The following is a 27,199-nucleotide window of genomic DNA, read 5'->3' on the forward strand; positions in this document are numbered from 1 at the left end:
ATCCTCTCTGCCTGCTCCTGATCCCCCCGACACCCTCACAGTCACCCCAGGGACCTTTTCTGGAACTTTCCCCGTTTTCCCCTGGCCGAAGCCAGCCCGGAGCGTGCTGAGCGCTGCAGGGAGAGCAGGACGGAGCCACCCGAGTCATTCCCTCCCCTAAACCCCATTTCTGCGGCAGATCTGCCCCAACCCATCCCGCAGGAGGTTGTTTACCCGTTTTCACTCCATTATTCCCCCTCTGCGGTGAATCACAGTCCCCTGACTCTGCTGTCACCTCCCTCCCCTGTCACTCCTGCTGCTGTCCCCACCGGCAGCTTCAGCTGCCTGTTTACTCAGCCCCCCGTGGGGGAAGGAACAAAAGAAACCCCCCACCCCACCCCCCAGGAAAGAAAAAAAAAACACAAAGGGAAAGAGAAAAACAGCCCCAAAAAAATCCCCGTTTGGAAACGCTCTCCCGCAGGAACCTCCCACACCCACCGCCCCTACAGCTGACGGTTTTGTGCCGCACAAAGATTAATAATTTTCAAAACCTGACATTTTCCATCTGAATCACAAGCTACTTTGTGAGAGATCTTTTTTTTTTTTTTTTTTCCCCCCCATATCCTGCTCCGTGCTGCTTCTCACGCTGAAGGGCGTTTTAAGGCTGGGTTTTGTCATGGTAAAGACCCGGTGGGTTCCCAGCTGGTGGTTCTGAGGGGGGACCGGGGCTGCCAGCAGCAAAGGTTCCTCATTAACACCAAAGGTTCCACATTCCCTGCCCTGAAATCCCCAGGCTGCCACGTGCCCACCTGGGAGAACTCCAGGATTCACCCAGCCTTCCCAGCTCCCCTCCAAGCAACGCCCTTCCCCTGTCCCAGCTCTCCCGTCCCCATCTCCAGCCTGGTTCCCAGCGATTTTACCCCAACACTGCAGCCTCTGATCTTTTACAGAATCTCTAAGAGGCTTTTACGATGAATTTTTTAAACGAATTTTACGAAATCCTACAGAATTTCCCGGATCTCCACCAAGGGGCCTGCAGGTGACAGCAGCTCTGGCATCTCCAGCATTTGCTGGTGGGAAAAATTCCTCCCTGTGGGGTCAGGGAACACCAGCCCCTTCTGCTCTCAGCATCCTGAGAACTCCTCCTTTACCCCCTCAGACTGGAGGAAACTTTGAGGGTGAGGTTTTGGGTTGATTTCTAAAAGAATAATTCCGCTTTTCCTTTTTTTGTTTTTTGGGCCTCCATGAAATCAGAATTTCCCCTGCTACTGCTCAGTTAACAACCCCAATTTCTTCTTTCCTGCGTGGGAAAGGGAACGCCACGACCCGAGCAGCGTTTGCGGCAGATGAAAGGCTCCGGGGAAGGGAGGGCAGCGATTTTCCTCAGGTCCTGCTCAGGACTGAACTCCTGGCAGAGAACAAAGCCGCCCCTTCAGATCCCAATTCACACTTCAATTTCCCCGAACCTTGTAATACAAGTCATTACATCCTCCATGACTTATCCTCAAATTGCCGGTAATTTTTATGTTGAGCAAGCACCCATTTGCAGGCGTTTTTCCAGCCATTAGGAGCGGGAATATTCCAATTTGGGAGTGGAGGCTGATGGCTGGAATGCAACCCACGGGCTGAATGCAGAAATACAGAATACAGACCTTGGGACTGAATGCTGGGGGGGTGGGGGTGTTTATAACACCCAGAGCTGGAAACCTGGTCAAAATCTGCTTTTTTTTTTTGTCCCTAACAGGGCAGGGGACGAGGGTGAGCAGCACCTCTGCGTTCCCACAGCTCACCAGAACAAAAAACACCAATAACATCCCTCAACACTCCCATTTCTTTTTCCCCCTCCACAGCACGTCAAAAATTACGGAGTATGACATTAAAATCCATCTCCTTGCAGCTGCCTGAACACGATATTTGAGTCGGGTTCCTCGGCGCTGGGACACGCGGGGTTTATTGGGTGTAATAAATGTCAGCCCGAGCGCTGGGTGAGGATCCAGCTCCTCTGGGAGCTGCAGTTCAGCCCGGCCGGGCTCTCTGAGGGTGGGGATGAGGATGAGGATGAGGATGGGGATGGGGATGGGGATGGGGATGGGGATGGGGATGCAGCAGCCTCCCCCTGATTCCATCATCCCCCAGGTGAATGTTCACACCCCATCCCCGGGTCCTCTCCCGGTTCTCAGTTTGCCGCTGCTCCCCTGGGGAAGCGCCAGCGCAGCTCCTGAGGGCTTGGAGAAGGGAATATTATCCAAAATCCCGCAGGTGAGGCTGGCTCAGCTCCTCCGGCCCCGTCCAAACCCTGCATGGAACCTTCCCCTCCCTGGTGCTGTGTGAGCAGCCAAAAAAAAGAAAACCCCAGGGGTGCCAGCAGCGCCCAGCCTCCCCTTTAGCTCCAGTTCAGCTCCCGTTTAGCTGCGGTTTAGCTCCGGGTTAACTCCCATTTAGTGCCGGGTTAGTTCCCATTTAGCGCTGGGCTAACTTCCATTTAGCTCCAGTTTAGCTCCCATTTAGATCCCATTTAGATCCTGTTTAGCTCCAGTTTAGCCCCCATTTAACTCCCGTTTAAGCTCCCGTTTAGATCCTGTTTAACTCCCATTCAGCTCCCGTTTAAGCTCCCATTCAGCTCCCATTTAACTCCCGTTCAGCTCCCGTTCAGCTCCCGTTTAACCACTCCCGTTCAGCGGCCAGCAGCTCTCAGGCTGCTGTTACGAAGTCGATGAGATTGAAGCACACACCTGATCCGCAGTTTGTGCCGAGCCCCTTCCCCACCCCGGTCAATCCGGGAACGGCACTCGGGGGGTCGGGGGGTGTCCGAGCCCCCGGCAGCCCTGGCAGGACCCTGAACTGGGCTGGGCTCAGAGTGAAGAACATTTCAGATGACGAGAATTAAGATGACAAGCGTAATGAATGACTGTTAACGATGACACAAGGTGAAGTTGGGTGTTTATCACTCACTAAAATACTGCACCATCACCCCAGAGGCTGCAGACAGCTGACAGACTCCTTTCCACCGAGCACCTGGACAATTCAGCCAGTTCAGGGACACAAACTCCTCCAGCAAAGGGGGAAATCTGCTCTGGGACTGGAGCAATCCCTGGGAATTCAGCGAATTCAGGGACACAAACTCCTCCAGCAAAGGGGGAAATCTCCTCTGGGGCTGGAACAATCCCTGGGAATTCAGCGAATTCAGGGACACAAACTCCTCCAGCAAAGGGGGAAATCTCCTCTGGGGCTGGAACAATCCCTGGGAATTCAGCGAATTCAGGGACACAAACTCCTCCAGCAAAGGGGGAAATCTCCTCTGGGGCTGGAGCCCTCAGCGGTCTGTCACTGGCGGGAGCAGCTCTGGCACAGCAGCAGCGCACGGCCCTGCGTTTCCCGTTTCGTGTTGGGAGAGGAGAACAGAGAGGGACAACAGCGTGACAATTTGTTATTAATGATGTACAAAGGCCTTCCTCGTCAGCTCAGACAGCCTGCCAGAGACAAAGGCATCCTCGGGCTTTGTTCTGAGGCAGAACAAAGTGGGGAGGGATTCATCTCACTTCTAACGACAACTGATCCTAAAGAGCCCTGGGAACGTCACTGGGGCCATGCTTGGACAGGGACGGGCTGCTGGGCAGGAATCATCCCTGCAGATATTCCGGGAGCTGACATCGAGAACTCATCCTAAGAGCCACTCCCATCCATCCATCCCTCATCCCAGACCTGCCCCTGGATGGGAACTGATCCTTACGAGCCTTGGGAATGTCCCTGGGGCCAAGCCTTGGACAGGGACAGGCTGCTGGGCAGGAAGAATCCCCACAGACACTCCCTGAGCTCAGTCCCGGGAGCTGAGAACTCACACCAAGAGCTGCTCCCATCCATCCCTCGAGCTGTTCCCATCCCTCCCTCCCTCCATCCATCCATCCATCCATCCATCCATCCATCCATCCATCCATCCATCCCTCCTTTACCCCATCCCGGAGCTGCCCCTGGCTGGAACCCTGCTCCCCTCCACCCCAAACTGCTCCTCTGAGCACATCCCAGCTGTGGCAGGGAAGGAACAGCCCCCCTGGGATGGAGCGGCACCGCCGGGATGTCCCAGCCCCTCTCAGAGCCCGCAGATCCCCGCGGGTGCGGCCACCAGCCCCAGCCGGGCTCTGCCCTGCTCATCCACCAGGAAAAGCTGCGGGAAGAACTTGGAATTATTCAGAAGCCCTGCTCCAGTGCCCTGTGAACAATATCCTTTCCATATCTGCGGCATGATCAGATCGCTGCTTCCTCCCCTGCTGCCTGAGTCATCCTCCGGCAGCGTTATTAACCCCTGCTCGGGGACTCGCAGCCCTTTTGTTCCAGCACTTGGAGATTTATTTGTCAAGTCTGACAGCTCTGATCTCCTCTCGCAGGGAACAGCGGCGCCTGAACGGGAATTTATGAAATCAGGAGCCGCAGGAAATGGGCAAAATCACGGCAAGGGTTGATTTGGAAACTAGGAGGAGATAAACAACACTGGAGATAAAGATCCGCATTTCCATAAAAAAAGACTCGCTAAAGAGATCCGAAAGCACCAAGGAACAGGGAAGTGACAGATCTCACGTGTGCTTAGCATGTGGTTTATAGGTTTTTAAGAAGATATAAAAACCACTTAAGCTCCACCCAGACGTCTTTCACTCTGGATCTTGAGAAATCAACAGGTACAAAAGAGGCTCGTTCGGGGTAAAAATGAGATTGTCTGTGCTCTTGCCCACGTGCTAAAACGAGCCGTGTTACCTCGGGCCGCGGTTAGAAAAGAACGGTGTGATTAACACCATCAGGCCTCATCAGGGCAGCGCCGGGACATTTTAAAGTCATTTTCCTCATCACAAAACTCCATCGCCTCCTGTGAGAAACACAACCCGAGGGCGCCGTTGGCCATCAGGAGCTCATCAAACACAAATAAACCCACGGATCAGAGCCTGCCCACCCCAAATCCAGCAGTGCCACGCTCTGGGCGCTCTCAGCCGGCATTTAGGGACACTGGGCATTTGAGTACAAACCAGAAATCACAGAAATCAACCACAGAAATCAATCACAGAAATCACAGCCAGCCCAGAGCCTGCCCACCCCAAATTACAGCAGTGCCACACTGGGTGCTCTCAGGCGCATTTAGGGACGTTGGGTCTTTGAGTACAAACCAGAAATCACAGAAATCAATCACAGAAGTCACAGAAATCAATCACAGAAATCAATCACAGAAATCACAGCCAGCCCAGAGCCTGCCCACCCCAAATCCAGCAGTGCCACGCTCTGGGCACTCTCAGCCGGCAGTTAGGGACATTGGATCTTTGAGAACAAACCAGATATCACAGAAATCAATCACAGAAATCACAGAAATCAATCACAGGAATCACAGAAATCACAGAAATCAATCACAGAAGTCACAGCCAGCCCCCTCTGCTGTGAAGTTTTGTGTCATAAGTCAGGACCCAAATACACAGATTTTGGGATTTATGGACATCCAGAACCAGCTCTAGCACTGGGCTGGACGTTAAACCCGAGCCCTGTCCCTGAGCCAGCCCAGCAAAGCCAGGCCCAGCCAGGCCCGGGGTCCCCCCGGGCGGCCCCGGCAGGAGGAGAACAAAGCAGCTCTGAGGGATTTCAGCTTGGCCAGAGCCCTCAGCCCACCCTCCTCCCCCACCGGGCAGGGCTTTAGTGAACAGCGACAGGAGCGGATAAAAACTGCTGAGAAGCCCCCCCGCCCCCCGGCTCTTAATTTGGTATTTAAATAAAGAAATTCCGTCGGGATGGAACGCCCCGGGGTGCTGGGGATGGATCTGCAGGCACGGCTCCCTGCGCTGGCCTCACAGGCTCAGCCCAAACCTCCCGGGCTGCTCCCCTGCCCGCAATAAAGCGGCTCTGAGAGCTCCGGAGCTCCAAACAAAACCCTTTTGACGGTTTTAGCGAGTCTTAACTACACGAACACGGGATGCGTGTCCTGCGGGGAGAGGCAGCGGTGCAATAACGGCCCCAAATGTGGTGGATGCGCTGTTAATTAGCCCGAGCCCGGCCCCAAAAGGCACGTCCTGCCTGGTTTTTTGGAGGGCTAATTAAGAATAATATCGAGGGGAAAAGAAGAAAAAATAATCCCCACGAAATGGTGGTGTGTGAATGAAGCAGCTGGGGCAGGGGAAGGGGCTCTGAGAGGATTTTCCTTCCTGGCCACCCTCTCCTCGAGCTGCCTTTCAGCTACTGGATGGTGAATATTTAATAAGGTTTCCTTATGGCCGTGTAAAATCTGCCCATAAAATGCAGCAAATGGGTAAAAAGGATGTTCAGGGGTTGGATTTCCCAGGCACTCTCTGGTCAAGAGGTTCATTCCAGGAGAGCTCGGAACCAGCTTCGAAAAAACCCCAACCAAAATCCCAAAAACCCCCAACCAAAACCCCCAAAAAACCCCAACCAAAACCCCAAAAAAACCCCAACCAAAACCCCAAAAAACCCCAACCAAAACCCCAAAAAACCCCCAACCGAAACCCCCAAAAAACCCCAACCAAAACCCCCAAACCCCAACCAAAACCCCCAAACCCCAACCAAAACCTCAAAAAAACCCCAACCAAAACCCCCAAAAAACCCCAACCAAAACCCCAAAAAACCCCAACCAAAACCCCAAAAAACCCCCAACCAAAACCCCAAAAAACCCCCAACCAAAACCCCCCAAAAGCCCCAACCAAACCCCCAAAAGCCCCAACCAAACCCCCCAAAAACCCCAACCAAAACCCCAAAAAGCCCAACCAAAACCCCAATCAAAACCCCCAAAAACCCCAACCAAACCCCCAAAAACCTCAACCAAGCCAGAGTTCATTGTCAGGCACACCCCCCATTCCCAGCGCTGGGATGTGAATCCCAAAGTTTGGGGTCCCCGAGGTTTTGCAGAGGGGAGGAGCCGCATTTGGGGTCTGCGAGGACTCGGTGTCAGGGCAGATTAAACCCCCGCTTCCCCCGGGATCGAACACCACAACCACGCTGGAAAATCCCACTAAACTGGAATTCCAGGGTGACAATTCCTGGCGGGGTTCTGGGGGAATTTATCCACCAGAGCAGCACACGGGATGGGCCAGAAGAGGGAAGAGCAGCAGAATCATCCCTGATCACCCCTAATCATCCCTACTGATCCCTAATCCCGGGATTTCCAGGGCTCCTGGACATCCCCCAGCCCAGGGAAGAGCTCCAAGCACAGATGGAAGATTCCCGGTCTGGAATTTCACAACCAAAAGCCTTTTTGAGGAGCCTCCCCTGCCTGGCAGAAATTTAATTTCTGCCACAGCCCGGCCATGAATTAAAGGTTGTGGAGGCTCCGAGGAGAAGTTTTCGCTCCCTCAGAAATCCACAACACAACACCCCGAGCACCGGAGGGGAGAGGGATCAAAGGAGCAGCGGGGAAGTGGCAAAATGAGGGAGAAAAAAAAAAAAAAAACCAGTTCAGCAATCTTTAATGAGGCCCTGCTGGTCCCTGGCTGCAGCTTCTGAGAGCGGGGCAGAGAAACTCCAGTAATTACAATAAAAATCCTCCGGTGCAGACAGGATCAGATCTGGGGTTTTAAGGCAACAGTGGGCTGCTCCATCTGTGAGTGACTGAGCCACAAATCTCAAATCTTTCTCGTTTTTTTGCCCCATTTCTATTGGAAACTCTGCGTTTTAAATCGGTTTTGTTCGGAATAGACACGTCCATACTCTTGCCTGCTCTTTCTTTGGCTCGAGAAGGGGAATTTTCACCCGGGCACAGCTCTGTGACGGGCAGTGGCCTGGTCTGGGGAGTGAGAAAAGTGCTTTTTGAGGGAAAAAAACCCATAAAAAGGAGCCAAAGAGGAGCCTGGTGGTGAGTCCCGGCTGTGTGTGGATCACCTCACCCCCAGCCCGCTGAGCAGGAACTTTGAGTTCCAGGGGCTGAGCCAGGAGAGGAGCTGGGGAGTCAAACCTGAGCAAAAACCAGAATTTCCCCCGAGTCCCTGCGCTCTGCAGCCCCTGACCTGAGCCTGACAGCCCCAATTCCTGCCTGAAATCACTAATTCCTGCCTGAACACACCAATTCCTGCCTGAACACACCAACTCCTGCCTGAACACACCAACTCCTGCCTGACAACCCCAATTCCTGCCTGAACACACCAGCTCCTGCCTGACCACACCAGCTCCTGCCTGAACACACCAACTCCTGCCTGAGAACCCCAATTCCTGCCTGACAACCCCAATTCCTGCCTGAACACACCAATTCCTCCTTGACCACCCCAACTCCTGCCTGGAAACACCAATTCCCACCTGACAACCCCAACTCCTGCCCAAAACTGTGGATTTGATGGAGCTGCAGCCCCTGGGGCGGGATTTGCTCTGCTCTCTGCTCTCCCCTCCCCATGGGAGCTGCTGCGGGGCCAGGACTGTGGTTAAGAAAATGCCATAAAATACAACAAAATACAATAAAATACAACAAAATACAATAAAACACAATAAAACACAATAAAATTCCAACCGAGCTGGGGGAACAGGGGCTATTCCAGAGGGAGGAATCAATTCCAGGATAAATTCACCTCGTCCCCGCGGCAGCACAAGATCCCAAACCCTGGAGCTGTCCCAACCTCTGGTCTTTGCCCCGTTTCCCCGTCCCCTGGACAGCAGTCACGCCGCCAGCGCTTTTTATCTCCCGTTAAAAGCAAGATAAAAATTTTATCTCTTCCCTTTGCAGCGACATAAACAGGGCAAGCAAAGCCCGGGCGCCCTGGGGAGGGTTGGGACGGCCTGGCCTTGTTTGTTCCCTAAAAAAATCCCTTTTTATGGCCCCTGGATTGTCCCTGTGAAATGTCACCTGCGCTGGTGGCAGTAAACTCTGCTCCTGCCGGGACAGCAGGTGAGGGACAGGGATGGCAGGAGCTGCTGCCTTGAATATTCATCAGTGCCAAACTCAGGCACTTAAAAGGTTTTTTGTTGTTTTGTTTTTTTTTTTTTTTTTTGGCTGCCTCCTGACAGGTTTTAGTGGGGAAAAAAATCCCACTTGGAATTCCAGGGTGGAGGTGGCAATTCCTGGCGGGGTTTGTGGGGGGATTTATCCACCAGCACAGCACAGCCCAAGGGAGGGGCCAGAAGAGGGAAGAGCGGCAGAACCATCCCGAATCATCCCTAATCCCGGGATTTCCAGGGCTGCTGGACATGCCCCAGCCCAGGGAAGAGCTCCCGGCCCCCTCCAAGCAGATTTTAAATGAAATAATCCTAGAACAACGCGGTTCTGGGGCTGCTGGCAGCAAAAACATCCCGGGTGGGGCTGGGATGGCCCCGAAGACTCCAGGGAGGATCCCGGCGGGGAAAACGAGCAGCAGAGTTTAGCCTGGCACCCAAAGTTGCTGAGATGATAATGAGAGGAAACAAAAATCCCACTGCCTCTGCGAGGAACGGATGATTCAGCCACGCTCGGCTGGTTTGGGGGAAAACACCGGCTGTGGGGTCCCGTGCCCAGCACGGCGGGGGCGGCAACTCCAGTTTGCCCAGTAAGGAGCTCCCAGTTACCCCAGGCCGGCCCCTGGAGCCTTCCTCCTTCAGCATCATCCTCTCCACCCCACAGGACCCCAAACCTCTCTCCCCTCCTCCAGCATCATCCCCATGGGATCCCAAACCAACCTCCCTCCTTCGGCATCATCATCCTCTTCACTCCATGGAGCCCCAAACCTGCCTCAGGTGGGCTCAGGAGCTCCTTCAGCATCATCCCCTGCACCCCACGGGACCCCAAACCTGCCTTCCTCCTTCAGCATCATCCCCTGCACCCCACGGGACCCCAAACCTGCCTCAGGTGAGCTCAGGAGCTCCTTCTGCATCATCCCCTGCATCCCATGGAACCAATCTCGGCTCTTCCAGCATCCTCCACTCCACCCCACAGAACCCCAAACCCGCCTCAGGTGAGCTCCCAGAGAGAGCCAGGACGGAATAACAATAATCAGGATAACAATTAACAGGATAACGACCCCGAGCCCCGGGCCCGCCCCGGCGAAGGCAGCAAATCCCATTTTGGGGAAGCCGAAGGGCTCCCCGCGGGGCTCTGAGTGATGGCTCCGTAATTCGCTGTCACCTCCACGCTCCCCACCTCGCTCCGCTCGCGGCTTTCCAAATGACGCCGGAATTGTGTTGTTTGCACTTTTTAATCCTGTAAAAACCTCTCCGGCAGCCGCGCTCGTTCCATGGGGGAGGATTCCTAATTTATGTAAAGTATTACAGAAAATGATCTATATGACAGTTTGGTGTAAAATGCTAAACGCGAGTCATTACTCACTGAAGATAATTTGAGAGCATTGTGTCAGGGGAGACGTTAGATTGCAGGGGATAAAAAGTTGGAATAGGTATTCGCGTATTTATCCACATTTGCATAATCAACCGCAGGAGGTGGTGGCTGCTCTCCTGGGCCCAGCTAACACACACCGAACTCAACGGCAGCTGGGAAACTTCCCCTTACTTCCCCAAGTAGCCACACAATTCCTGGCTTTTGTTGTTGTCTTCCAAAGACAACTGCGGTTCCTATCCCAGAAAAAAAAAAAATCCTCTCCCAGAAAATATAACCTGTCCCAATTGTCTTCTGCAGTTCCTATCCCAGAAAAAATATCCCAGAAAAAATTCTCCTATCCTCACTGTCCTCCGCAGTTCCTATCCCAGAAAAAAAATCTCTTTTCCCAGAAAAAATATCCTGTCCCAGCTGTCCTCTGCAGTTGTCCTCTGCCAGCTGGAGCCTCCAGCCTGCTCCTCCTCAAGGCACAGATATTGAATTTGTACTCCAGGGAGTGATGCTGGGAATGACACACCTGTGCCACTGGGAATGGCACCTGTGCCACTGGGGATCACTGGAAATGATCCCTGTCCCATTGGGAATCACACCTGTGCCACTGGAAATCACACCTGTGCCACTGGGGATCACTGGAAATGATCCCTGTGCCACTGGGAATCACACCTGTGCCACTGGGGATCACTGGAAATGATCCCTGTGCCACTGGGAATCACACCTGTGCCACTGGAAATCACACCTGTGCCACTGGGGATCACTGGAAATGATCCCTGTCCCACTGGGAATCACACCTGTGCCACTGGAAATCACACCTGTCCCTCAGCCTGGCAGACCAGCGGAGTGCTCTGGCTGCATCCCAAAGCTCTCCCAGCCCAGCAGCTGCTCTGGGTGTCCTGGAGCCCCCGGGGAAAGGAGACCCGTTTTCCTGGAGCCCCCAGGGAAGGAGATCCAGCTCCAGTTCTGTTTTCCTGGAGCCCCCAGGGAAGGAGATCCAGCTCCAGTTCTGTTTTCCTGGCACAGTCTCTGTCCCTGGGCAATTCCAGCCCCCCGATGGGAGATTAAAGCCTGTCCTGGCTCTGGGACACGGCACCAGCTGCTGGGGATTGGGGGATCCCAAATCCCCACACGGATCCCAGCCTGGAATCCCCAAATCCGCACGTGGAGCAGCCAGAGCAAAATCTCTGGGATTTGGTGGCTAAACCACGGCCAGACCTGAGCTAATTCCTGCCCCATCCCTGCTGGGAGAGGGTGGAATTGGAGCTTTTCCAGCAGGATTTGCACCTCCACCCTCGCTCCTGTTGGGTTCCAGCTCCAGAGCTGAGCCTTGCTCTTCCTGCTCCATCCTCAGCAGACAAAAATCTCCTCTGGTCCCTCACACCCTTCCCTGGATGATAAAATCTCCTCTGGTCCCTCTCACACCTTCCCTGGATGATAAAATCTCCTCTGGTCCCTCTCACACCTTCTCTGGAGGATAAAATCTCCTGTTTGGGTCCCTCACACACCTTCCCTGGATGATAAAAATATTATTATTGTTAAATTTTTAAAATTTCAAACAATATAATTATCAAATAATAACAATAAATAAGGATTAATACTAATAATTATTAACTGATAATAACCTGCATCTCCAGCAGCATCCAGGCAGGAAAGGGCAGCCCTGGGAGGGAATTTGGGGAACTCTCTGTGTCCACCCTCGGTGTCACCTCCACCACAGAAATCATCACCTCTGCAATTTATTATTTTTTTTTTAAACCCCCATTTTTACTATTAAAGCCTGAAATACATCCCGAGCACCGAACGACACCTCCACCAAATGCGCTTTTCCAGCCCCTAGCCAAGTTTAAAAATAAACTTCGCATCTGTTAGCATTCTATTTCTGCATAAAAGAGAAGCAGAACAAACCCTTATAATTTTCAAGATAAAACCCTCGGCTGAAGATAACGCCGCTGTCGGCTGCTGGGTGGTTTCACAGCGCTGTAAACCCTTTTATGAGGCTTCAGTGCTCGGGAATGAAATTGTAAATGGGGAAGCGCAGATTGCTTTGATTTAGGAAATTGTTGCCGTTAAGGAGTTGACAAAGAAGCCGGTGCTGCTGCGGGTGTGAGTCGGGGGGAAGAGCTCCCAACTCCTCGTAAAAATCACGGATATTCCGGGGCTGCTGCTCAGAGAGGCAGAAAAAACCCGGTGAGCTCCTTTGGTGACCCGGGAGGGAGGCAGAGAGGTTCCTGTCCAATTCCAGTCAAAGAAAATAATTTTAAAAAGGAGATTTATTTGGAGCGCGTGGGTCACTGGACTCCCCAGGAGAAACAGGCAGAGAGGTTCCTGTCCTATTCCAGCCAAAGAAAATAATAAAAAAGCTTGTTACTTGGAGCACTGGGCTCGCCAGGCTTCCCAAATCCCCGTGTACACGGAATTCTCACTCTCAATTCGCCCTCTGCCCCCGGCCCGGGCCGTTGGCCATTTCCTGGGACAGACCTCCAGGAAAATCAGGATCTGATCTCCTCACCAAGGAGCTCCAGGACACAAAGCCAAGGGCTCCGCTGAGCTGGAAATCGCTGCTTGGAACTGGACATGGCTGAGAAACTGCTGACCCAGGTGAGATAAATTCCTCCAGGATGCATCCAGGGATCCAGAGGCGTCACATGAGCTCAGCTGATCTGCACTTTACGTTGTTTTCCAGGCCATTTCTCACGGGCCGCGGTGCTGACCTGGTAATTCACTTTTCAGCAGGGACAGAGGGGAGGGAAAAGCTCCACTGCGGGCACAGAGGGAGGGCAAACAGCGGGGCAGGCAGGGGCAGCAGCTGGAAAAATGCAAATGTGCAAGATATTCTCCAGAAAAATAAAAATTAAAAAAAAAACAACAACAACAAAAAAAAAACAACAAAAAAAGGGAGATTGCGTTGGTGAGGAAGCACAAACCCAGCAGCCTCCAGCAGGTGAGCAGGAAAACAAAGATCCCGATCCCGTTGTGTGAGCAGGAAAATAAGGATTTTTTTTCCCATTGTTTGTCCTTGCAGGGAGACATCCCAAAGCAATCCAGGGATTTCAGCGGTCTGGGGAATCCTCCCTGCCCTCTGCACGGCCCCAGTCCACAATTCCAGCCTTGCTTGGTCCCTCTGGAGGGAAATTACAGAGCCCTGGCTGGTTTGGGGCTGAGCCTTCCACAGAATTCCGGCCTGGACTGGACCTCACAGGAATTCCCACGGGAATTCCAGCCCCATCCCACAGCTGGGGCTGCACCCAGGGAAAGGAATAACCTGGATGAGGATTCAGGGAACCAGTTCAGGATCTGGTTTTACATTTGACAGTCATTGGATCTCCACAGCTGACAGCAGATCAACGTTCCAGAGAAAACCTTGGATCCCAATTAACTCTCCTGGATGAGGTCCAGAGTGCCCTCGGACTGTTCCCAGCAGGAGCTGCTGGTGCTGCCCGGATGGGATTGGGAATTCTCACCCCTCTGGCACCCCACAGTCCTACGGCCCCCAGTTCTGCCCCTCCCCACCTGCACCCCCCGAAAACCCAGGTGGAAAATGCACTTTGGGATTCCCTGGGATGAACCAGGGGGAAGCTCCAGTGAATCCCAGGCTGGATGAGAAACACAAACCCTCCACCAGCCTCCAGGACATTTTTATCAGCAAATCCTTTCCCACTGGAAAGACCGGAGCTGGGCTGGAGTCCCAGCTCCTCTGCTCTGTTCCCATTCCCTTTCTCTTTCCTCCCTTTATTTTTCCCCCATTCATGGCTCTTCCCCCTCCTCTTCTCAAGTGGCATTTTCAGATAATCCCTAAAATTAATCAGTGCGGAAAAGGCCACTTTACATCGTGGGTTTGGCCTACGGATGCAGAAGGGACGTTGGAGCTTTGGGCTGAAATGCAGCCCAGTCCTTTCCCACTGGAATTTCTCCCTTGTCTGATCCTTTTTTTGCCTCAAAGGTGTCAAACCCAGGACTTTGTTCCCAGGGAAAACCTCCCTGCCAGAGCTGGGGCCCAGGGGTTCAGAGCAGGAGGAAATTTCAGTGCTTCAGGAAGGTTGTTATATTTTTTAACATCACCCTCCATTAACAGAGCTCCGAGACACGAGTATTGATTGGCTTTTGACACGTTATTGATGAAACCACTGCTTCATGCAATTTATTCCCACAGACGTTATTCACCTTTAAATTAAGTCCAGTGATGATTTTCAATTCTTTAAAGTGGAATTATCAGTTCAAATTACAAAGAGGCGGCAATTCAAATTGTTGTGAATAAATAAATGACAATTTGGGAGGTCAACAAGTGCTTTAATTGGTTTTAATTAGTACGTGCCAAATATCTGCTCAGAGTAATCAGAAGAAAACAGATCCAGGTCCAGAGGTGAATTTTCAGAGCAGATGTTCCCAGGGCAGCTTTTCACTGTCCTGATCCTGCCCAGACCCAATTTCATCCTGAATTAAATAATTGGCTCCTGGTACAGATAAAAGGGACCTGGACAAGCCACTCGATTTGCCTTTTTTTAATCTTCTTTAAGGACAATAATTAGTTCTGCACTCGGAGCTGTGTTCATCCCCCTCGTTCCTCCCACGGCATCGCTGCCTTGAATGGGAACACGGAGAAAGAGAGAAAAAATAACAACAAACCCCGAAGTTCACGGCCAGAGCAGCTGCAGGAATGGGGATTTTCAGGGCTGAGCTCTGAAGGGTTTTGTTCCCTCTGACCACCAATAATTGCTGTGCTCTGACCCAGCAGCTTTAACCTAAAAACTCACCTGGACCCAGGGCTGGGGACCCTGTGCAGAGGCTTTCTGTGCCTCACTCAGCAAAGGGAGACTTTCCAGCCCAAAAATCAACCCTGGCACAGCTTCTGCTGGTAACTCAAACCCTCAGCCTGCCACTGGCAAATCCCCGTGAAAACATCACCATAAACGGCCAAAATTCCCCATTTTCTGAAGGTTTCAATGCCAGGCCTCCCCAGGAAGCTGCCTGGACAAACACGCTGTGAAAACATCACCAGAAACCACCAAATTCCCCATTTTCCGAAAGTTTAACCGCCAGGCCTCCCCAGGAATCTGCCTGGAATCATCACCAACTGCAGACCACTCAGATTTTTACTGTGGATTGTTGATGAGGACAGGACCCACCCTGGGTTATTCCTGAAGGATCCTGAGCCCCGGAGCTGCCCCGGGGGGTTCAGGCCCTGCTGCACACACACACACAGAGGGTCTGCAGCGGGCACAGCCCGGCCTGGGGCCGATGCAGTGACACTGCCCAGCCCGTGGTGGCACTCGGTGACATTTCCAGGGGCGGCCGCAGCTCGGGGACAGAGACGTGGGTGACGATTATGTCACGGTTAAACAGCTCAGAGTTGGTGCCAGCCCCGGGGAGGGGCCGCAGGGCGGAGGTCGTGGCTGATGGAACCCGCTGACAGCGCTAATCCAGCGGAAAAAACCGGGATTCACAAGCGATTAAATCACTCTTGAAAGGGAAAAAAAACCAATAAAACAACAACAACAACAAAAAAAAAACCTCAAACCCAAACAAACCCAAAACAACCCCAAAAAACCCAAAACAAAACAAAACAACAACAAAAAACCAACAAGAAAACCCCAAAACAAAACCCCAAAGCAATCAAACAACCCATAAAATAAACCCGATGAAAACCAAACCAAAGCAAAAATACCCAAAGCAGCAGCCAGAAAAGTAATAATAATAATAAACAAATCATTAGGGGATGATGATGTCCAAGTGTAATTAAGTATAACTCCCTGCACATAATTCCTGGAAGTATTTGGCACAAAACAATATTGGGGAAGTCACTGGACTTATTAAAAGTCTCTTAATTGAGAACGTTTTTGAGTGTCTTCATTGAGAACATTTTTGAGTCTTTCAAAAAGCCACAAAAGGGTGGGTGGGGAGAGGGAGGACACAGAACCCTTCATCACCTCTGTGCAGGTGAATCCTGGGTGCTCAGGCTCCTCCCTGGCACCCCTGAGCCCCTGCCTGCCCCAAAATGTGATTTATTGGTGGGAGCTGAAGGGTCCCAAACCCTCCCCGGGGCCCTGGGCCACATGGCACAGCCAGACCATTCAGGGTATAAATAGAAAACGAAGCATTTCGGTGTTTGAGGCAGATGAATGTGACCATCTGCTCCAGCAGCATCCCAAAGCCTCTGAAACAGCAGCCTCTGGTGTCAACATTCTGCCGCTTCCCTCAGACTCCACCTTCCACCAGAGCAGGGCTAAAAATACAGGAAAAACACACACAGAGCCGCTGACCCCCAGGCCTGCTGTGCTCTGGAATTTTCCATCTCAGCAGAAATGACTTGGTCTGCGTTGGGAGCACGAGGGTCGGCGCCCCTAAAGCAGACCAAAGTGTTCCAAAACAGGCCAAATCTTCCTGTCCAAATCAGGCTTTGCCACTTCCTCTCTGAATTCTCTCCCAAATTCTGCCACAGCACATCACGAACGCAGCAATAAATTGCAGGAAAAATACGGGGCTGAACAGAACCCCCGAGAAAACGATTCCATGCCACTCGCTCCTGCACCCTGCACACCCAGGTTTGCCACCCTGCTCCCCAGAGTCCCCAAATCCCCCCGTGGTTTGGAGAGAATAATCATACTAAACAATCCAAGCCCCCAGTGTCCCTGCCTGGAAGGGACAGCGAAGCTCCAGCCCCCCTGGGTCACCCTGCAGAGGTGGCAGCTCCTAAACCCACCAGGGAAGGGAGTTCTATTTCCTGGGAAGTTCATTTCCTGGGAAATTACAAATGTAATAATATAAATATTGGCAGAGAAGCCCACACAGGCCCGGCAGGGGAGGGGGAGCCGAGAGCAGAGCGTGGGGTCGGTATTTCAATTAACACTCCATCCTAACGAGCTCAAAATGCAGAATTGTCTGCACAGAGGGACTCGAGCAGAGCCAGGGGAGGCTCCAAGAGCACCCAGGTCCTGCTGGCACCGAAATGTCTGATGCTGGTGGGTTTGTGCCTGGATTTGTGTTCATCCCAAAGCCCGGGGATAAAGCCAAGCCCAGGGCTGGGCTATCAATGACATTTGGGGAGCGGATCCATCAATGCAGGGACACCTGAGTGCCCCCAGTGGGGCCCCAAACACCCCAAAACCTCCCCCTGGGGCAGAAACGGGCACAGCCCAGCACCAGCAGCCCCCAAATCGCCTCCGGGGCTGAATCCTGGGGCACACAGAGAAACCCCAGCCCCTTCAGGATGCGCTAATTGCGGCCTCATCTAATGTACATCATTAAATGGGGCTAAAGGGCCAATCTGGGCACGGCCCAGCCCTGCCAGACCCATCTCCACAGCAGTCCAAACTGCTGGTTTTAACCCCGACCAGAAGTTGCTGGTTTTACCCCAAACCAGAGGCTGCTTTGTTTTTTTTAACCCCAAACCAGGAGTTGCTGTTTTTAACCCCAAACCAGGAGTTGCTGTTTTTAACCCCAAACCAGGAGTTGCTGTTTTTCACCCAGCGCTCTTCCCCCAGAGCCCGGCTGGTGCTGCTGGACAGCGCCGCTGTAAACACGCAGCAGCTCTCAGAACAGCAGAGATCAGGGCAAAAAAAAAAGCAATTTTAAACTCCACAAGCCGACAGGAACACTCCGAGATCTTTGCTCCAGCGGCTCCAGAGCCACCCCGTTCCTTCAGGTGCCTTCATTTCCTCACCACACACCCCAGCAGGGCAGGGGGAGGGCAGGAAAATCCCCCCAAACGCTCGTTTAGCACCAAATCCCCTCAGATTTCAGCACCGTGTGAGACACAGCTCCGGGCTGGGGGATGGAGACGCAGCAGAGAATTAACGTTGTGCTCACAGACATCTTCATTCCGAGATGCGCGACTCAAAATTAGTTTGGAGGCATCAGCGAGATAATAAATATCAGCGGCTCTCTCCTCCAGTTGCCAGCCCGTCTGGGCGATTTTTTTCCTTCCCTGTGAAAACAACAGCCCAGAGCTATCCATGTTTATTCATTCCAGCAGATTTCAAACGCCATGCCAGGGGTTTCCACAACAGCTCCATTCGTCTTTAATCCCCGCTCAGAACACAAACCTGAGCTCGATCTGTCTCCGAGGCGGCTTCGAGACAACTTCATAAACCAAAACCTCGCAGCTCCGGGGCTGCAGCTGAGCTTGAGCTGCCTCAGCCGGAGCTGCCGGTGGGCGCCGGGCAGCACCGCCCCAAAACCACCCCCCAAACGCCCCAAAATCGCTCCAAAATCGCTGCTCTGCCCCTCAGCCGTGCCCAAAACTCTGCCCCAGCCTCTGGAACGTCCAACCTGGTTTGGATTCAAGAGCTGGGATTTGTCACTTGGCAGCCACAGGAGCCTCACACAGCCCCGTGGTGTGAAATTCCAGCCCTGACCGCGCTTCCCCCGGAGCAGGAGCTGCCAAAGGCTCCCGGTGGGAGGCGAGGAGGGCACCGAGCCCCCCGGCACTGACTGAGGTTTCCACTGATGCTTCTCGACCAAAGCACCATAAAAATAGGAAATATCATTTTCCATACTACTCCCGCCATTTGTGTCCCTGTCCTATAAACCGCTGGGGGGGTTCTGTGGCTTGGTTGGGGTTTTTTCCTTCCCCCAACACACCCCCAAAAGGGCAAATGGCACAAAAACCTCCCGGCTTTTTGTATTTCAGGGCAGGTGAGGTGTCCAGGGAGGCTCCAGCACCTGTGGCGAGCTGGCAGCAGCCCGTGGCTACCTGAGGATGAGCAGAGCCCTGCGGAGAGCAGAGCCCGGCGATTCCCACCCACGGGAAAACAGGAGCGCGGACACGGCGGGGCTGCGAGGGGAGAGCTCCGGAGCCAGGCAGAGGATTCCGTGAGGAGCCGCGAAGTCTGATCGCTCCGCTCTGCAGGGACGAGCTGCCATGAAGAGCCCGGAGCCGCCTGACCGCAGCGGGTGCCTCCTCCGAGAGGCAGAGCCCGCAATCCCCGCAGCTCCAGCGCCCGGAGGAGCCCGGGCAGCCCCGCCGGCGGTGCGGGACACCGGGCCACGAGGGCCGGTGACATCTCTGCCCGGGTGCCCCGGGGAGGTGACCGCCCTCCGGGGGTTTACGGGGGAAAAGTTAAATAAATTCACCAAAAAACCCCGACTCGGAGCATCTCCAGCGCCCGCCTTGCGCACGGACAGCAGCTCCGGCCGCGTGTGCGCATCGCCCCGGGGACTAGCCCGCGCTGCCCGCGGGGTCCCGGAGCCTCCCGGAGCCCGGCCCGAGCGGTGTCCGGACCCCGAGGCAGCCCCGAGCCCCGCGGGCTGCCCGGGGCTGCTGCGCCCACAGCGCGGAGCGTCCGCGCCCGCAACCGCAGCCTGCGGGATGCGCTGGCCCCGGGGACCTGAACGGCCGCGACCACCCGGGACCACCCGGACCATGCCGGGACCACCGCAGGGACCGGCCCGCAACAACCACCAGATCCATCCCGGAAAAACCACCAGGACCACACCGAGACCATCCCGGGACCACCGCCGGGACCACCCGAGACCAGCGCGGACCCCGCAGCGCATCCCGGCGCCGTCGCCTCCGGTCCCCAGGGCGGGGCGGGTGTTTCTCCGCGAGATGGGACGCGGGTGCTTCTCCCGCAGGTGGGATCGCGGATGTTTTTCCCCGTAGGTGGGATCGCGGTTGTTTTTCCCGGCGCTGGGATGCGGCTGTTTCTCCCGGCGGGTCCCCTCCATCCCCCCGCGCCGCGCTGCTCCCGTTCCCCCATCCCCGCCGCTCCCGCTCCCCCGGCCCCGGAGCACCCGGTGCGACCCCCGCGCCCCTCGCCGGCCCCGGGGAGGGCAGAGCGAGCCCCGCTCACCTCGCAGCGCCGCCGTCCAGCTGCACAGCCCCAGCAGCAGCAGCAGCAGCAGCGGCAGCAGCCGCCGGTGCAGGCGCGGGGCTCCTCCGCCCATGCTGAGCCCGCAGCGCCGGGGATGGAGCCGGGATGGAGCCGGGATGCGGAGCCGGGGATGGAGCCCCGGGATGCGGAGCCGGGGATGCGGAGCCGGGGATGGAGCCCCGGGATGTGGAGCCGGGGATGCGGAGCCGGGGATGGAGCCCCGGGATGCGGAGCCGAGGATGGAGCCCCGGGATGCGGAGCCGAGCTCCAGCCAGAGAATTCGCCGGGGTTTGGGGTGGTTGTGCGGGGCTTTTCCCGCTCCTGTCCCCCGCGCTGTCGGGCTCCCGGGGATGCGGTTCCCGGGATGCGGTTCCCGGGGATGCGGTGCGGGCTCCGCTCCCCGCTCCGGCCGCCGCCGACTCCGGGGCCGCGGCGCGCGCCCGCATCACTAATGAGCCGCCCCTCCCCCCGCAGCCAATTAGGGGCGCGCGGGGCGGGTCCTGCCGGCGGCGCGCGCGCAGGTGGGGGGGGGAGGGATGGGGACAGGCGAGACCCCCCCTCCCCCCTTCACCCCAAAGTGCGGCGGAGGAGGGGCACCCAGGTGTGCTGGGACACGCCCAGGTGAGCTGGGACACGCCCAGATGTGCAGGGTGGGGACACGCCCAGGTGAGCTGGGACACGCCCAGATGTGCAGGGTGAGGACACGCCCAGATGTGCAGGGTGGGGACACGCCCAGGTGAGCTGGGACACGCCCAGATGTGCAGGGTGAGGACACGCCCAGGTGTGCAGGGTGGGGACACGCCCAGGGGACACTGTCCCCAGCCCCGGCCCGGAACAGCCGCTGGGAGCGGCCCCGACCCTTCCCCGGGGCCGAGGCCAGGCTGGGACACCCGAGCCTGCCCCTGTGCCCCCCCTGCCCCTCTCCACCCTCCCCGGAATTAAGGCTCCACCCTTTAAACTCACACTTTTGGGGCCAAAGCCCTAAAAACGCGTTCCTGTGACCGGGACCAGGACGGAGAAGCCCCCCCAGCGCCCCCAGCCCGCTCTGGGCTGTTGTTATCAATATTGCAGGGGGCTGTGATCTAAAATTCTGTTTCTTGCCAGCAGCAGCAGCAGCAGCAGCAGTTTCCCTTTCCCAGCTAATTGCACATCAATATTTTGATCAGACACCCGATCAGGGCACAGCACAAGGGTCCGAGGCCAAAACCTCCTGGCTGTGCCCGGGTGGAGCCACGACAGCTCTGCTGTGGATAAACCCCACCAGGGGCGGGGTGGGAAGCAAAGGCAGCACCTGGAGGAAAGGGCAAGGCTGGAGGAGGAATTGGGGTTCAGAAAGAACTGCCCGGCTCTGTGCTTTGGGGGCAGGATTTGGGGGATTGTGGGGTTTTCTCTGCCGTGGGCAGAGGCACGGGGAGCGTCAGGGCTGTGTGGGACAAACCCCAGTGACGGGGCAGGGAAAGGCACAAATGGAAATTTGATGCTCAGGAGGGGAGATCCCCACTGAGATCCCCGGGCACAGGGCAGGGACAGCGGGGCCCTGTTTGCATCCTGGTGCCTGCAGGGAATTCTGGCTGTGGGAGGGAGCACGGCAGAATTCCTGGCTGAGACATTGCAATTTCTGTGTCCATTCCCCTTTTCTTTTGGAAATCAACTCCATTTCCATCCTCCTCTTAGAAATCAATTCCATTTCCATCGGGGTCCAGCCTAGAGCAGAGCTCAGGGCTCATCCCCTTTCCTTTGGAAATCAACTCCCTTTCCATCCCCCTTTTTGGAAATCAACTCCATTTCCATCCCCCTTTTTGGAAATAAAGTCCATTTCCATCAGGGGTCCGGCCCAGAGCAGAGTTCAGGGCTCATCTCCCTTTTGGAAACAAACACCATTGCCATTCCCAATTAAAGCAAAAGGAATTTGTAAACAGAACTTTAAGAGAGAGAGAGGGAGGAAAAACAAGAAAGAGATCAATATCTGAGCACATCACATCAGAAGATTCCTCATTCCCTGGCCAACGTGTGCTGGCCAGGCTGGAGCTCACAATGAGTAGCAAAGGCAGGGAGCAAACACAGGAAAAATACATTTCCTTCAACAGCCCTTTAGGTCATTTCTCTGTGTGTGAGGCTGCCGAGGAAAATAAAAATAAGAAAATAATTTAAAAATGAAAAAAATATAATAATAGTAATAAACCCCCCCCCAGATCAGGCCAAAACCCCCGGGAGGGGCAGAGCAGTTCTCAGGTGGCAGAGCCCCCTCCCCTGCCCACGTCAGCTCAGCCTCTTCCCGGTGCACACGGAGCCACTTGTGCCTCGAGCCCCACTAATTATGGATTTTTGCCTACGCCACGGAGTCTGTGTTTGGTGCTTCAGATAAAAATACCCAGCCCTCGGCTCCGAACGCGGCTCTGATGGGGAAGGAGAGAGCAAAAGTAGAAATAAGGGCAGCAGCTGCGGCTTCAATCAGCGCACTTGGAAATGGAAATAAGCAGAATATTCCACCAAAATAAAATCTCGGGGTGAGGCAGCTTCTTCTGAGCGCAGCTCGAGCTCAAGTTGATCCGTCCTTCAAGCGCTGCTGCAGAATAAATCACAAAGCAGGAGGGATCCAGGAAGGGAGCTCTGTGCACACCAGGGCACTTCAGGGATTCCAGGAACGGAGGCCCGGTCCACGCTCCACATCTGGAGCCGGCATTTCCTGGAAACTCCAGGCCTGGAGTTTGAGGCAGCTGCATCAAAAACCCCACGAAAGAAAAGGTTCAAAATCAAAACCAAAGAGGAGAAAGTTGCTTTGGTCTGGCCTGTTTTGAACGCCTTGAACCGGCAGCCACAGCTGGGAACGGCCCTGGGAGGGGCAGGGAGGATCCGGAACCCAAAATTTCCACCCCCAGGAACTCCTGGGCACCTTTTCCCCCACCTCAGGTTTGTTCTTGTGCCGCTCAGCCGGGCCCTGAGGAGATCCCTGAAACCTTCATCGACTCCCCGAACGCGCTTTGGCACTTTGCAGCTGCCGGGGAAAGCTCTGTGGGGAGGAGACGCCGACACCGTGGTCGTTTTCAATGACCCCGAGGGCTGCAGGGCTGGGGGGAACAGGAAATAAATCAGCTCCTGCGTCCTGGGGGCTCAGCAGAACGCTCCAGCTGAGCTTGCAAAGCTCTGCCCGGTGAGCGCAGGGTTGGCTGTTTGCACGGTGCCCTTGGAGCTCCCCGCCTGTGCCGTGCGGTAAATCAGGATTTCTGTCACCTGGAAGAGGGCAGGGGATGCAGGTGAGCGGCAGCTGCCTCCTTCTGCTGCTCTGGCACGGGGAAACATCCCCGGTGTGTGACAGAGCCGCTGCTCTGAAAGGGAGACATGAAAAAAGAGAATAAATGCACCTGAGCCACTGATGTTGGTACCTGAATCATTGATGTTCCACCTGAGCCATGGATAGTCACACCTGAGCCATTGATGTTCCACCTGAACCACTGATATTGGTCACAGAGAGCACCAGGCACGGAGCAGCTGAGGGCCATGAGTGACAGGAAAAGAATCCAGAGAGAGTGGGACATCCCCGGCCAGGACAAACCACAGGAGTTCCCACGAGGACAAGTCACAGCAGTTTCCACAAGGACGAATCCCAGGAGTTCCCACAAGGATGAATCCCAGGAATACCCTCAAGGACAAGTCACAGGAGTTCCCACAAGGACGAATCCCAGGAATTCCAGGCCTGGCCGTCAGGAGCCACTCCCGGGCACCTGTGCCGAGATAAAAGTGTCGGTTCCACGGGACACCAGGAGTACCCAAAACTGCTGAAATTCAGTTTTTTCTTCCTCTGCCCTGGGGCTTGGGGCCCTCTCCAGCTGCCCCTGCTGTCCTGGACTCAGAGGTGGAGGAGTTTGGTATCCCGTGGCGTTCACAGAACACGTTCCCGCATCCCTGCCCCGTCCAGGATCCCGCCCTGCCGGGCTGGCAATGGGACCACGGACAGTGAGAACGCAAATGGGATATTTGGATATTCTCTCGCCATCCCTGCCCCTGGAATCCCACCCCCAGCACGGGCTCCGTGTGTCCCCCCAGCCTGGGGGGGCCTGTGCACCCCCGGCCTCCTCCTGCCCCTTCCGCAGCTCACGGGGCAGAATTTGGAAATCCCTGACGCAGAATGTTCAGAATTCGTGACGCCGAAAAGAAGATTGATCATTTCCTTCTCTTGTGCAGCACCCCTCCCTCCTCTCCCACAGCTCCTTTCCCCGAGGCCTTTCCGTGGGTCTGTGTCTTTATGTGACTCTACAAATCTCACCAAATAAGGAATTTCTGTCCCAGCAGCCGGACACGGACTGGATCCATTCCCCAAAGGAGCCCTGGGGCCGGGAATTGCCACAGGATTTGAACAGCACACCTCTGACGCAGCCCCTGGGAACAGCTCCCCTTCGGATTCTGCAGTCCCCTTCAAGTTTTCTGTTATTTTGTTTCAAAATCAATTAAAAAAAAATATAGAGCCCCTTTTATTTCAAAGGATAAACTTCATCCTCCTCAGAGATGAGAAAAAAAAACTCTTTAAAGCCCCTCGTGATGTTTCTCTAAACAATTCCCAGCCACTTGCTTTCAAGTGAAGTCCCCATTTGATCTGTCACAAGCCGGCAGCTCTGATGAGCTGGAAATCTATATTATTTTTTTTTTATTATTCCATTAATCCAAGATGAAATACAATGCAATTATTTGCATTTCCCCGTGTTTGCTCATTCCGAAGAGCGACAGAGAGCGCAGAGCAAAGTGGATCTGATAAAAAAAATCAAAGGCTGGAGTGGCTGGAGGAGCTCAGGGTGGGGAGCTGTGCATTAACACGGCAGGGGGGCACAAAATCTGAATTTCACTCGTGGGTTTCAGGAGTCGCAAGACCCAGGCATTTGGAATAATGACATTATCTTCATACCTAACTTGCTCTTTGGTTTGTAATTTGGGGGCGAATGAGCCGCAGTTGAAATTTCACTGGCTGGGGGGCAGCTCCTGCCCCCTTTGAAATGCTCCCCCCGCCCCTTCAACGGCTGGAAACGGCCCCAAACCAGAGGCAAAAAAAAACCTTAAAAAAATCTGGGAAATGAGGTTTGAACCTCGTTTGAACCTCTCTGTACAGCCCCAGCCTGGAGGGAGCCCTGGGGAGGAAATTCACAGAGTGAACGAGGCTGGAAAGACCTTTAAGGTCATCATTTTTGTTTAAAACGAACCCACACCTCCTCAGGAACTGGGGTGCTGTGGGTTTGTTTGAAACTGAGGAATTGGGGTGCTGTGGGTTTGTTTTAAACGGAGGAACTGAGGTGTTGTGGGTTTGTTTTAAACAGAGGATTTTAAACCGAGCTCCTCCCAGGAGGAGCTGGGACATCCCTGCAGAGCTGGCCCCGGGTGCCGCAGTGCCCTGGGCAGTGCCCGGCACATCCCGCCCCTCGCTGCTGGATTTCCCAAATCCAGCCTTTCCCCACCCCTGGGTCACCAATTTGCCCATCTGTGAGCCAGGAACGCCCCAGTTCGTGTTGTAAACCAGCCCTGGGATCGCTGCCTGCAGCCCCAGTTTCTGTAGTGAGAACAGAGGCAGGCCCGAACCGACCCAGCCCCGACACGGAGGATCCTGTTCTACATCCCAAACCCGACATTCCCACCACTGACGACCAAAAGGAGAGGTGTAAACCGTCCCATTTCAGCTCTAGCCTCCCATTTCACTTTAGGTTTTGGGTTTGAGGTTTTCTGGATCCATCAGCAGAGTCCAAGGGTTCCATACTCTCCCTTCCCTTCCCTTCCCTTCCCTTCCCTTCCCTTCCTTTCCCTTCCCTTCCCTTCCCTTCCCTTCCCTTCCCTTCCCTTCCCTTCCCTTCCCTTCCCTTCCCTTCCCTTCCCTTCCCTTCCCTTCCCTTCCCTTCCCTTCCCTTCCCTTCCCTTCCCTTCCCTTCCCTTCCCTTCCCTTCCCTTCCCTTCCCTTCCCTTCCCTTCCCTTCCCTTCCCATTTCCCATTTCCCATTTCCCATTTCCCATTTCCCGCCGAGTTCCATCACCAGCAGCTGATTAACGCGTCAGTCAAACCCTTCTCTCCCTTCTCCCCGCAGCAGATAAAATCCATTTCTCACCCCGTCCCTCTCCGGGCTGGGATTCTCAGGCTCAGGCTGTCCCCACGTTGTCGTTTTAATTAAAGCCACATCCTGGAGCGGCCGGAGCCCTGATGAGGATCCCTGATAAGGATCCTGTTATCGAGGAGTGCGCGATGCTATCGGGGCCGGCCGTGATTACCTGCCAGAACAAAGGGAATGTTATTAAACAAAACCCCCTCGGGTCCTGGAAACCAAACTCCGCGCTCCTTCCTCTGCCCGGGGTCACAGGAGGAGCTGCTGCTGAGGAGGGTTTGACTCCTCCGCTGCAACTCATTAGGGGAGAAACACCGATTTCAATATTAATTAATCAATGAGGCCCCGGGAGGTGATGGGAGCTGAGGATCTGCCCGGATGGCTCGGGAGGAACGGGGAGTGACAATGATTCACTTTCGTCCCATTGCTTCCCCAAGCACAGCCAGGCACAAAGGCCTCAGCCCCTATTTTGGGGTTTAAAAGGCTTCAGCCCACCTCATTTTGGGTTTGAAGGTTTCGTTCCCACTCATTTTGGGTTTAAAAGGCTTCATCCATTCATTTTGGGTTTAAAAGGCTTCATCTCTCCCAGTTTGGGTTTGAAAAGCTTCATCCCCTCTCCTTTTGGGTTGAAAAGGCTCCATCCTCACTTGTTTTGGGTTTAAAAGCTTCATCACCTCTCAGTTTGGGTTTAAAAGGCTTCGTCCCCATTCATTTTGGGTTTGAAAGGCTCCATCCCCTCTCGTTTTGGGTTCAGTGTTCTCCTCTGGAGCAGCAGCCCCGGGAGGGAACAGCCACGGCGAGGTTTCCTTGCTTTGATCCCATCCCCGACCCCAAAGAGCCCCAGGGGAGGCAGAGCTGTCCCAGCCCCGGGGTTCTCCCATTTCCGCGCTTTTCCCACCAAACCGACCCTTTTATTTCTCCTGAGCAGCCCCAGTTGTGTCTGTGCAGCACCAGGAACTCCCCCCAAAAACCATCTCAGCTCCTGGGTCCTCCCACCCACCACCAGAATAAAACCCCCTCCCATCCCTGCTCACCCCGGGGTAAGGAGAAAACCCCCAAATCCTGGGAATTCAGCC

The 27,199-nt window shown here is 54.7% G+C and overlaps 1 protein-coding gene across 1 annotated transcript in view; it reads right to left on the reverse strand.

The window, feature by feature from the left end:
• UNC5D (unc-5 netrin receptor D) overlaps nt 1-20,122 on the reverse strand; it is an 81,444-nt gene extending 61,322 nt beyond the window's left edge. The window contains exon 1 of the mRNA XM_066206084.1: nt 19,310-20,122. Coding sequence (XP_066062181.1) covers nt 19,310-20,122 — 813 coding nt within the window. The remainder of the gene's footprint in view (nt 1-19,309) is intronic.
• Between the last annotated feature and the right edge of the window lie 7,077 nt (nt 20,123-27,199).

Source organism: Chamaea fasciata, unplaced genomic scaffold (genome assembly GCF_029207755.1).
Source record: "Chamaea fasciata isolate MVZ Bird 193981 ecotype frontalis unplaced genomic scaffold, bChaFas1.0.hap1 SCAF_30, whole genome shotgun sequence".
NCBI lineage: Eukaryota > Metazoa > Chordata > Aves > Passeriformes > Sylviidae > Chamaea > Chamaea fasciata.